At 43.9% G+C, this 13,099-nt stretch overlaps 1 protein-coding gene across 3 annotated transcripts in view; it reads left to right on the forward strand.

Annotated features, from left to right (window-relative positions):
- Mt2 (methyltransferase 2) overlaps window positions 1-12,721 on the forward strand; it is a 54,431-nt gene extending 41,710 nt beyond the window's left edge. For all 3 annotated transcript variants that reach the window (XM_045726991.2, XM_045726990.2, XM_069317510.1), the window contains exons 5-6: window positions 1,630-1,737; window positions 12,083-12,721. In XM_045726991.2, coding sequence (XP_045582947.2) covers window positions 1,630-1,737; window positions 12,083-12,700 — 726 coding nt within the window. In that variant the 3' untranslated portion in view covers window positions 12,701-12,721. The remainder of the gene's footprint in view (window positions 1-1,629; window positions 1,738-12,082) is intronic.
- Window positions 12,722-13,099: the final 378 nt, after the last annotated feature.

Below are 13,099 nucleotides of genomic sequence, written 5' to 3' on the forward strand. Positions count from 1 at the left end.
TAATGGAGCAGCCTACCCAACAAAAACTGAACGAACCTTTTGCCATAACGAATATGAAAGACAAGGGCTGCTGGCTGGGTTAGTACTGCGTGAGCAACCATTTGTGGCACACGTGCCTCTGGCTCTCAAACACCTGTCCCACACGGTGTTGAAAGACTGTGCTCAGTCGGTGCAATTCAGACCCTTTTGTTTGAAGAACATAAGGGTCATAACATTGGTGAAGCTAGGCGCAATAAGGGCTTAACACAACGGTCGGATGCCAGTGATACAGCACCTATGAGGATGATACAGCGAGCGTATCCAGGTGTAGCTCTGAGCCCCACCCTTGCCATCTCTAATGTATATAGATGATACATAGATGAATCGTTTTCTGCGTTCAGTGATGATGCATCTGATACAAGTAGCATAGATTAACAGTGTTAGCGGCTTCCATGGTGGTGGTGTTCATTGATATTTTCAAGAATACCTGAATCTTTTCCTGACTGATGGACACTCTTTGAGGCTAGCTGAATCTCTTCCTGACTGATGGACACTCTTTGAGGCTAGCTGAATCTCTTCCTGTGTGGGACCTTACAAAGCGATCTTTTCAAGACTACCTTACAAATTGAGCTTTTCCTATAATCGTTTCAATACTACTTTATGCTTTACAAGCTTGGCTACATACCACCTACAAGTACTAAAGCCAAGGGTGCACGCAAGTGCGTTATTTGCAAGCACACATAACGATGAAACAGGAAGCAAAAATCTATCTGTAGCTGGTGCAAGGAGAGCAAAGTCGCGCTGTGTACCATGGACTACTTCGTTGACTATTATGCACCTCCAAAGTACTGAGTGTGTAATACAGTGTGTTACTGTGTAAATAGTATGTGAAACTGTACATATTGTAATATTAGTGAATTTTTACCACGTAATATTGTGACAATAAACATTTATTGTGGACACATTACTGACACATGTATCACAGTTTCATGGAAAATTATGAACATTCTACTGTATACATATTGTAAAGGTCACAAATATGCATCATATACGATAAAAGAAACAAATAAAACCGCATTGGAAATGCATAGAAAAAATATTTGAAAATATATTTGTGGCAACACGCGGTGCTTGAATGGCCTGCGCGACCATGTCTGGGAGCTTCACACACGGGCGACCAGGCCCTGATGACGTCACAGCGCACCTTGTCCACGCCCTCACAGCCAAAGTAAGTGGAATTTGGTAATTATTTTTACATAGACATGTTCAGGGACGGTAATTTATCATTTTACAAAGAAAAATTTTATTTTGGGGAACATTTGATGTCATGCACTCTGGGGAAATTTCACAATAAACACAGTGCATCACACTGGTTACATGGGGGGACACTCGTTTTGTATGACGTCCGTTTCACATGACGAACATGGAACGGATTAAATTCGTTATGCGAGGTACCACTGTAGTTCAGATTACAGTATCAGAATTTCTATGAAATATTTCATGTAATTTCCTATCTTCAGTTGCTGACATTAAAAATAGGAAAATTTGTTACCACTTTTAAAAGTAATTTTGAAGACATGTAGTTTCTGAGCTTTTGGATTTAGAACAGTTATTGTAGATCAACAACTAAGGTTCTTCTCTCTTTCCCAGGAGTTCTTGCTGTCTCCAACTCAGCTTGGTGTTCCAAACTCTCGGCTGAGATACTACTTGTTAGCTAAGCAGAAACCAGCTTCTTTCTGCTTTAATTTGTCCAACAAGGTATGTTATAGTAATGAAAATTTAACTTTGTATTAATAATGTCATTTCTGGGGGGACCCCCGTCGGCTCCCCGGAGCTATCCAGGTTGAATGGATATGTATAACTTTCTGGCATCGGTCAAAGTGCTTGGAGTTCTTGCCTACCGGGAACCACGAGCCAGAACCTGGCCCCCTCAGAGTGGCACGAGGAGCAATGGCCTATAGAAACCCCCCCCTGTGGTTGGGAGCATTCTATGTCTGCCATCAACCGGGATAGGCACCCAGAGAGGTAGACGCTCCAAAACAAACCCCCTAGTCTGGTGAAAATATTGCTACCGAAAGCCGAATGAGTGGACAGAACTCCCCCAAACAAAATTATCAAACTAGCATGACGTCATCACATCGCTGCGCCGCCATCTGCACAACCTCTCCCCTCCCCGGGAGGAGGAAGGGGTAACCCCAGACCCTCTGTGCCAGCAATCCAACCGGCAGTTCTTGGCTGATGTGGTTACTGGCCAGTCGGGTGCCTTTGGCTCCAGTTTTGTTTCAGTTCTGTGCCTTGTGGTGTGGGATGTCTCTACAGGTAGTGTGTGAGGTTGTCTTGAGGTTATCTTGAGATGATTTCAGGGCTTTTTAGTGTCCCCGCGGCCTGGTCCATGACCAGGCCTCCACCCCCAGGAAGCAGCCCGTGACAGCTGACTAACACCCAGGTACCTATTTTACTGCTAGGTAACAGGGGCAGAGGGTGAAAGAAACTCTGCCCATTGTTTCTCGCCGGCGCCTGGGATCGAACCCAGGACCACAGGATCACAAGTCCAGCGTGCTGTCCACTCGGCCGACTGGCTTCCTACTCGGGACCAGTACTCAGGCTGCATGTGCCTAGGTGACTAGGGCTCTCTTCCCTCGGTGCCCTATAAGTACTGCCCTTGGGGCTTGGGGCCACCTTCCACAAGTCACCTTGGGATCTACCTCCGCTGTGTCCTTTACTGCTCGATACCTGGCCACCCTTGGAGTCAGTTGGGGTTTTGTTGCCCTTGTTTGTCTCTGGGTAGAAGGTAGTTTTCGTCATTGGTAGGGGCGCGGGGTGCTGCACAGCTAGTTTTCACCAATAACAGCGGCTGGCTATGTTACGTCTGGGTACGTTGTCCTCTTGCAGGGCTTTTATTTTGTTTTTGTTTTTTTGCCTGGTTGGGGGGGGTGTGCCTTTGTGGTCCCCCTTTGCTGTTCCAGGGGAATTTATATACAGTATGTATTTTCTGTTTTGGTGGTACAGTACTGTCTCCACTCAATTATCCGGACTATATGGGAAGGACCCCCAGCCGGATAATCACGTTTTCCGGATTAGAGTATTTTTTCACCTCTGAGTCCAAAAGTGACCATTTTCAACTATTTTTATACTACAAACAACATAATTTGAATTACCTTTCCACATATAATTATTAAATATTCAACTAGAAACCTCAACTTAACTTGATGATGTTCGTCTTCTTGATTGATGCCACACATCTTGAAGTTAAGAATTCTTGACAATTTGCATAACCTATACTAACACAACACTAAAATTAACACTTAAAATTACTGTACAGTTCATTAAGCAAAGTTAGTTTTGACTGCCAGCTGCTAAAGCCTCACTGGTTAAAGGCACTTGGGTTGCCTGTGATGCCTCACTTGTTGAAGGCACTTGGCTTGCCTGTGACGCCTCACTGGTTAAAGGCACTTGGGTTGCCTGTGACGCCTCACTGGTTGAAGGCACTTGGCTTGCCTGTGACGCCTCACTAGTTGAAGGTGCTTGGCTTGCATGTGACACCTCACTGGTTGAAGGCGCTTGGCTTGCCTGTGACCTCACTGGTTGAAGGCGCTTGGCTTGATTTTCTTACCATATAAGAATCAAGTTTAGCTTGCCTTCTGTGTTCATTGGCCTGTTGTATGATCAGCTCTTGGGTTCACCTCAGGTACTGATACATGTTTCCAACTTCTGGATTAGCACAGTTGGATGAAAAATTAATTTATCCGTCAACATAGGTCATGAGTAAACTGTATTTTGTGGTCAGTGGTGTTGGTTCTTCACCGCCTTATTCATCCTCCTCCTCTTTGTCAACCTTGCCAGTAATAGACTGGAGAATCTCGTCTTCACTCATCACACCATATCCTGGGTCATTGGCAACTCTTTCAAGCCAATCAACCACATCCTGTCTTTCTAAGTTTTTGCTAGCATATCTGAACATTCCATGGATTTCCCTCTAGTCCTCTTCCTAGAGGACTAGAGGCACGGTGAGGTTTCCCTCTAGTCCTCTTCCGTGCTTCTTGTCTTTTGATTCTGTTTTCGCATTATTTCGTCTTCACATTGTCTCTCCTTCCTGTCTTACCATTCTAATTATTCGTTCCGTGTGCCTTGCTGGTGCCCTCCCTGGCAGACAGGTGTGTGGTTCGGTCCTCAAAGGGGGAAGGGGCCTTGGGGAATTTTTGTTCTTGTTTTGGGTGGTGTACACATGTGTTGGTGTTCCGCGTCCTTTCTCGTGGATTCTACACCGATCTCACTCCTCTTATCTCTAGTCATAAGCCTCTGGATACTCGGGGTGTTCTGGATTTTGTGTGTGGAGCAATCTTCTAGATCTTTTCTCGCTTTGCGAGTGTGGGGTGACTCTTGAGTGGCGCCTCCTCCGCCTCTGTACTGCATGCACCTTGTCTTCTCCTACTGGGCACGCACCTCTGGACATTCTCCACTAGGAATGCTCTTGTTACATTGCATGGCTCAGCTGTGTCGTTACATGGTGGTGTGTCTGTTCTGCAGGTGAGATTGTACTGTCTGGCGACTCTGTCGGCCAGGTGCTGGTTCTCGCTTTTTGGTGGGGTACTCACCTAGTTGTGCTTGCGAGGATTGAGCTCTGGCTCTTTGGTCCCGCCTCTCAACTGTTCATCGACAGGTGTACAGATTCCTGAGCCTGCTGGGCTCTATCTAATCTACATTTGAAGCTGTATATGCCATCTGCCTCCACCACATCTCTTCCTAGTGCATTCCATTTACTAACTACAATGACATTGAAATAGTTCTTTCTCATGTCTCTTTGGCTCATTTGGGTACTTAGCTTCCACCTGTGTCCCCTTGTGTGTGTACCACCTGTGGTAAATATTCCATCCTTGTCTACCCTGTCAATTCCCCACTTGACAGGGTAGCATCAATGGCACCTAACAGGGGTGTTGGTTGTTGTGTGTTTTGCTGGGACTCTTTGCGTGTCTTACAGTGCCTTTACTTTGTCCGTGTATCTTGTTCTTAGTTGTACTGTGGGACACTGCCCCGAATTTCGATGCTTTTTGTTAAGTTTTTCGGCGCCTGGGTCTTTTCTTGTTATTTGGACACTTCTTCGTATAGTACAACCTCGATTCAACGTACCCCGATTCAACAAATCTCCGGCTAGTTCGCACACTTTTCAGGCTGGATTTACTCACCCAGTTCGATGAACAATGGTTCGCTGAAGCGGGGGATGTTCGGATTTGCTTACGATGTCCAGACAGAGTTCACAGACTGGTGGAAAACTTTCATATTCCATCACAGGTTACAATTTATAATTCCTTCATATGACAAGTTGGATCACACAAGTGGTCCACAAGTTTACAATGTTGGTACATAGTCCACAGAGTGGTGGAAAACTTTCTCATTCCATCACAGGTTACAATTAATAATTCCTCCATAAGACAAGTTGGATCACACAAGTGGACCACACAACAAGTGAACCATATGGACCAAACACCAGCCAGAATGATCCACACAACAAGTGAAGCATATTACGTAAACACCTGCCAGAGTTGTCCAGACATGTGAACGACTGAGTTTCCATGATTTTCGTTCACTGGTTTGTGGCACACGTATCTTTGTAAATTAATTTAAAGGCTGAAGTGTGAATAGCTAGCTAATGTGTTGAAATCTTCTTATAGACATTTTCTGTGATGAAACAAGATGAGTGAGGGTGGACAGATAAGGGAATACTGTACAGTAAACCTCACCTTTACAGCGAGGTTTCACTCACTTTCGTCTGTGTCATCATAGTTCAGTGACCCATGACTTTGAACGTTTCAGATTAATAAATCATTTCTAAAACTGGTGTTTTAATAACTCTTTATTATCCTAATTAAACTAAACTAAATAAAAACAAAAATATACTGTAATATGATAGATATCTGCTTTTTGAAAAATTATTCATGTTATTGGCGGCACAAGTCCAGCGCGAGTGGACGGGTCTAATCCGTGTGCACACAACACCATGCGTGTTTTCTTCGATTTTGTCGCCACAGTTCGGTGACCTACGGCTTCGAAATAATAAAATTAATAAATCAGTTCTAAAATAAGTATTTTTTATAGCTCTTATTATCGTAATAATGTTGATAAAAAATATATATAATCCAAAAATATATAATTTGATGTAAATCCAATATTTGAGAGAAATTTATGTTACTGGATCTGGCTTAAACACCAGCCTACTGTAAGGTGTATAGACCTAGTCTGCTTTCGTACAGTAGGCACCCAGTGCCCTTAACTTTGTCTGCGATTGACGTATTTATCCGCTGGTGGAAGAATAATCGTGGAATTTACCATTTTTTTACTACAGCTGTATTGTTATACAACAAAATGTCTCAGGGCTTGCTAATAGTCCCTTATTAATGTCAAAAATTAAGCAATATTTTGCAAGAACTAGTAGCAGAAAATCAACCAGCACGAGCAGAGCCGTACCCAGTTCGAGCACAGCTGTATCTAGCACGGAAACAATCTAGTTAACCTCTTGAAGATGTCCACTGTTGTTCCGGCAATATTTCTTATGGTTGCTGGTAGGGTGTTGACCAACCGCGGCCCTCTAATGTTTATACATTGTTCTCTGATTGTGCCTATGGCACCCCCTGCTTTTCACTGGTTTTATTCTGCATTTTCTTCCATATCGTTCACTCCAGTACGTTGTTATTTTACTGTGTAGATTTGGTACTTGGCCCTCCAGTATCTTCCATGTGTATATTATTCGATATCTCTCTCCTCTTCTTTCTAGTGAGTCAACCCATCCTCCGAATTGACAGTACGATTTAATACTAAGTGTAATAAGTACACTTTCTAACTGTCATAACCAGTGCATAATTGCACTTATGGGGCTGTTACATTTACCCAACTCCCTCCCCCGATTTAATTCCCCTCGTTTTCTGTTAAGACACACAGAATTTTAGGATGAAATTTTCAATTTCAATTTGCAATACACAAGTTTTAAATATCAAGAATATTTTTTCTGGTTTATTAAACAATATAGATTTTATACAAAATTTTAAAATATCCAGAGTTATTTTACAATTTATTGATATATTTTAGTTTTGTTTTATTAGTTTTATAAAACTGTAATATCAATATAGCTATAGGTTAAGTACTAATTGTAATTAAGAAGCAATAAAATTATTATCTTTAAAAACTAAGACGGTTAGGTGAGGTTGTGGTTTTCTATTCAGTTTTTGGGGTAAACTCAAATATTCACAATATATTTGACAGTACGATTTAATACTAAGTGAAAATAAGTACAATTCCTAACTGCTATGAATAGTACATAATTGCACTTATTTGTCTCCTTACATTTACCACCCCATTTTTGGAGGACGGGCTGAGTGAGTACATTTGGAGGGCTTTGAGACAATCCCAATAATTTAAGTGCTTTATCAAGTCTATGGGTGCCGTATATGTTCTCTGTATTCCCTCTATTCACCAATCTCTCCTGCTCTGAAGAGGGAAGTGAGTACTGAGCAGTACTCAAGACGGGACAACACAAGTGACTTGAAGAGTACAACCAATGTGATGGGATCCCTGGATTTGTAGGGATGCCTCTTGAAGGTCACCTCTTGCAACGAATCCAACGCTCCAACGCACCGGGGTTGATCCCATACAGTGTGTTGAATCGAGGTTGTACTGTACTGTTGTTAGGTGCTGGGGTGGGCCTCTGTCCATGTTCAGTTCCCTGCTTTTGGACTACCTCAATGTTCAGTTTTGGTACTGAGTTCTTTCATTTTTCCTTGTATCTCATTGCAGGCTTCTGTGTTGCAATGTCTGCGGGTGGTTGTGGACTTCCGGTCAACCGCTCTTGCCCTACTGGTTCCTCTTCTTGGGACACGGGTAGCTAGAATTCCGGTCCTGGCTATGGCCTTTTTTGTTCCTTTTCTGGAACGTACATTTTTGTTTTCCTACGGTACACATCCTGTATAGTTCTCCTCATGTATACCCCGGAGACGCGTGCATCATTCTTCCCTGCTGGAGCTGGTGGCGCTGCTCCTTCTGGTTGCGGGGTCACTGTTTTTCACTTCGCGTCTCGTGCTTTAGTTCGTTGTGCTCGTTTTCCGCGTTGGCCTCTGGCTCTTCGGTGTTTGGCCTTGTTGGTCCTTCAGGGGTTCTGGGGAGGGGGATTCCTATCAGACGGGGCATGTCTGCTCCCCCGGGAAAGGGGGAGCAGACATGCCCCTTGGTTCCTTCCTGCTCGCTGGGATTGGGCTCCTGATTCCCTGGCGGCCGTTCCTTCTGGTTCTTTGCCAGCCTTGGTTGGGGGCGCTGCTTTCCTCGGTTTCCAATCTTGCAGGTCTTCCCGCGGCTCTGCCTCTTCTTGCTGATTGGTCCAGCCATGTTTGAGGCTGGTTCGTATTTTCCCTCGAGTCTTCGCATCTCGGGTTTTTGTCTCGAGTTTCTCCTCACTTGTGTGGGCACTACTGGCTTCGTTGTTGGTCTCCCACCTGTGTGCTTTGTCTCAGTGGCAGTGTGTAGTTTTCCTGGCAGTCCTTCCGGTTTTCCTATCACTGCAAAGAGTTCTTCGGTCTCTGATAGGGTTGTCTTGCCTTTCCCTTCGGAGTTGTTCTAGGATTGTCGTCTGGTGCCGTGTACTGTCTCCTCATCTTGGGAGGCGCTGGTGTAGCTGCTCCAGCTTACATTCGGTATTGCTGTTCCTTCTGCTCCGTTCCGCTTGCTGTCTTGGGCGTCGTTTCACCTCTGACCTGCTCTTGCACTTCCAGTGCCATCCTGGTTGTTGGCCTGGGTGGTTTATTTTCTTTCTTCTCCTCGGTTTGTCGGCAATTCTGGTGTTTTTTTTTTTTTTTTTTTTCAGGTCTCCTTATTCTCTTGGTGTTGACCTCTAGGGGTGGGTTTGGGGAGTTTCCGGCGCCTGTGTTTTTTCTGCCTCGTTTGGTCCTGGTGGTACAGGCATACCTCAGAATACGAGTTTAATCCATTCCTGGAGACGCCTCGCCTTCCGAAAACTCGCATTCCGAAGTTAATTTCCCCATAAGAAATAAAGGGAAATGAATTAATCCGTTCCTGACTACCCCAAAAACCCCACATCAAACTAAATTTTTATACCTAATTTACCTAATTCATCTAAATAAACCTACAAAACTGTGTTCCAGTTATTACTTACCTTGCTGTCGAGTGCTGTAGGCGTATGGAAGATGGTGAGGAGGGGGGAGGAGGAGAGGAGTTACTGTTTGGAAGGGGAGTCCCCTTCCATAATCACATCACATAACCCCATGCCTTGTAACACTATGGATACCACTTCTCTTTCTAAATTTTTCAAACCAGCCCCTGCTTGCCTTAAACTCTTTCTTATCTGCATCACTCATTGCAGGGGTATTCTTTAGAAGGTCTTCGTGCAACACCCTGGCTTTCTCACAAATAATGGCCTCCGAAACACTATCACCCCTCAACTCCTTGTCGTGTATCCAAATTAATAACAACTTTTCCACTTCTTCAAGTATTTGTGGTCTTTGTGCCGTTAATGTTCTTACTCCTTTTGCCACTTTAGCACCCATAATCTTATTTTTCTTCTTAAGTATAGTGCATATTGTTGATGTGGCTTTGTTGTACTGCCTACAAAGTTCAACAACACGTGTACCGTTCTCATGCTTCCGAATGATCTCTTGTTTCTCCTCTATTGTCATCCTCACATGAGCTTTCTGGCCTTTATCCTTACCACTGGCTTTCTTGGGACCCATGGTGAGATATATAATAACAAATTGTATAGACAAATCACCAAAAATCCAACAAAACACTGAAAATCCGCGAGAAGAATTGATGTGGGGGTAGTCACTGAGCGCGAGACAATGGTAAACTGAGGGGCGGCGGGGCGGAGGGGCGACAATCGCCGAACCACCACGCGCTAGGTCGGCCTGTACGCGTATCAACAAACTCGCGTCCCGAAGTAACCCTCGCCTTCTGAGACAAATTTTTGGAGTAAATACTGCTCGCCTTCCGAAAACCTCGCATACAGGGACAATCGCATTCCGAGGTACCACTGTACAGTAGTTTGTTCGTTTGCTGCAATCTCCTTATTTTCGGGTGATGTTTGGGTCTGCTGTTTTCTGGAGGGATTCTTGGGTTGCTGCTTGGTTGGTCAGGCCGAGGGTGCTTCATTTGTTGTTCGGTTGCAGCTCTTCGCTGTTCTCTGCGTGTCTTGGCCTCTGGGGCCATGGACGCATTTTGGTTTGCCCGGGTTCCCTTCCTTCCCTCCTTCCTGTTCTGGGGTTCGGGTCTCTCAGGTCATCTGCAGGGTCCTTTTGTTTTGTCTGTGGTCTTGTTTTTATGTTAGGACACATGGCGTCCGCCTCCTGGATCCTTTCCTCTTTTCCTTATCTGTGGTGAGGTAGCTCCGGGGAGCCAACGGGCTTTTCTGGGCTTCCCCCAGAAAATTAGTGTTGAATGTAATGAAACGCCATTTTCTGGGTGAGTCCCGGAGGCTCCCCAGCATCCCTCCCTCCCTCCGGTCGGCGGTGTTTTTTTCGAATACAGTGGTACCTCGGAATGCGATTGTCCCTGTATGCGAGGTTTTCGGAAGGCGAGCAGTATTTACTCCAAAAATTTGTCTCAGAAGGCGAGGGTTACTTCGGGACGCGAGTTTGTTGATACGCGTACAGGCCGACCTAGCGCAAGGTGGTTCGGCGATCGTCGCCCCTCCGCCCTGCCGCCCCTCAGTTTACCATTGTCTCGCGCTCAGTGACTACCCCCACATCAATTCTTCTCGCGGATTTTCAGTGTTTTGTTGGATTTTTGGTGATTTGTCTATACAATTTGTTATTATATATCTCACCATGGGTCCCAAGAAAGCCAGTGGTAAGGATAAAGGCCAGAAAGCTCATGTGAGGATGACAATAGAGGAGAAACAAGAGATCATTCGGAAGCATGAGAACGGTACACGTGTTGTTGAACTTTGTAGGCAGTACAACAAAGCCTCATCAACAATATGCACTATACTTAAGAAGAAAAATAAGATTATGGGTGCTAAAGTGGCAAAAGGAGTAAGAACATTAACGGCACAAAGACCACAAATACTTGAAGAAGTGGAAAAGTTATTAATTTGGATACACGACAAGGAGTTGAGGGGTGATAGTGTTTCGGAGGCCATTATTTGTGAGAAAGCCAGGGTTTTGCACGAAGACCTTCTAAAGAATACCCCTGCAACGAGTGATGCAGATAAGAAAGAGTTTAAGGCAAGCAGGGGCTGGTTTGAAAAATTTAGAAAGAGAAGTGGTATCCATAGTGTTACAAGGCATGGGGTTATGTGATGTGATTATGGAAGGGGACTCCCCTTCCAAACAGTAACTCCTCTCCTCCTCCCCCCTCCTCACCATCTTCCATACGCCTACAGCACTCGACAGCAAGGTAAGTAATAACTGGAACACAGTTTTGTAGGTTTATTTAGATGAATTAGGTAAATTAGGTATAAAAATTTAGTTTGATGTGGGGTTTTTGGGGTAGTCAGGAACGGATTAATTCATTTCCCTTTATTTCTTATGGGGAAATTAACTTCGGAATGCGAGTTTTCGGAAGGCGAGGCGTCTCCAGGAACGGATTAAACTCTTATTCTGAGGTATGCCTGTATACTGTATTGACATCCAGCCTAAGAACTGCCAGTTGGATCGCCGGCACAGAGGGTCTGGGGGCTCCCCCTCCCGGGGAGGGGGGGGGGGTTGCGCAGATGGCAGCGCGGCAACGTGATGACATTATGCCAGTTTCATAATTTTATTTGAGGAGTTCTGTCCACTCGTTTGGCTTTCGGTAGCAATATTTTCACCAGAATAGAGGGTTTGTTTTGGGGTGCCTACCTTTCTGGGTGCCTATCCTGGTTGATGGCAGACATAGAAAGCTCCCAACTCCAAGCACTTTGACTGATGCCAGAAAGTTATATATGTACTGTATATCCAATCAACCTGGATAGCTTCAGGGATCCTCCGGGACTCACCCAGAAAATGGCATTTCATTACATTCAACATTGGTTTTTTAAATAAAATAGTGACATGTCCTTGAGTATTCTTTGTTAAGTTCTAGTGACTATTGATTATATCAAAATCTAATATTTATTACTGCTCATCAGGTGCAGAACGAGTTTCCACTTTGCCTCTGTGTTAAAGAGGAGGAAATGGTGACAAATACAACAAGATCTTGTCTTCATTGTGGCAGACCATTCTTGAAGTCTCTGCATTGCCTACTACACAGGTTCCACAATGCTTTGCATCCAGGATGCTTGCATGTAGGAGGTTCATATTCCGAATTTCTGCCATCGCTTGCCAGCTATCTTAATGTTGAAAATAACTTAGAATCATACTTCTTGAAGGATAAGATTTTAAACAAGTACCACATGATACTTGACATTGTAGACAGTGACTCTCAGAGATCTTGCTGTTTTACCAAAGGTTATGCTTATTATGTTGAAGGAACTGGTTCTGTTATACAGCACAATACCAAAGTAAAATTATCTGAAATTTACTCCAAAGTGCAAGAGCTAGATGCAGATAACCCACATAAAATACAATTGCTTCAACAACTTCAGTTGCGTTATTTTACTCCTGAGGAAGTGGCACAGCTGATGTGCTTTCCCAATTGGTTTAAGTTACCAGAGTCAATTACAAACAAGCAAAAATACAAAGTGTTAGGCAATAGTATAAATATACTGGTTGTGACATCCCTTCTGCTAATTTTAGCAGAAAGTTAATAAAAGTACTGTACCTGGAAAGTGGTTTTATTGTTCTACATATGACATTATGTTTTCTTCTAGCACATTTGTTTACTAAATTAAGTTTTTGAAACATCTTATACAAACACCTTAATCTATTCCTGAATTGTATAATATTACTCAAATATTTAGAGAATTTCTCACTTACCAACCTCTCACTAACACTGTGCTGCCCTGTATTTAATAGGAAATGACAAAATCAATACCCTGGTACAAAAGCTTTTATCATTGTAAGGCCAGAGGTTGTACTGTGAGAAATGCTGAAGCTCTTGATACAGACCAGTTAAGCCTCACACTGCTCCAATTGTCAGATGCAATTTCTTCCTGTGCTCCAATCGCTAGCTGTTATTTCTCTGTGTGAATGTATGTATTCACCTA

This window comes from Procambarus clarkii, chromosome 88 (genome assembly GCF_040958095.1).
Source record: "Procambarus clarkii isolate CNS0578487 chromosome 88, FALCON_Pclarkii_2.0, whole genome shotgun sequence".
Taxonomy (NCBI): Eukaryota; Metazoa; Arthropoda; class Malacostraca; order Decapoda; family Cambaridae; genus Procambarus; species Procambarus clarkii.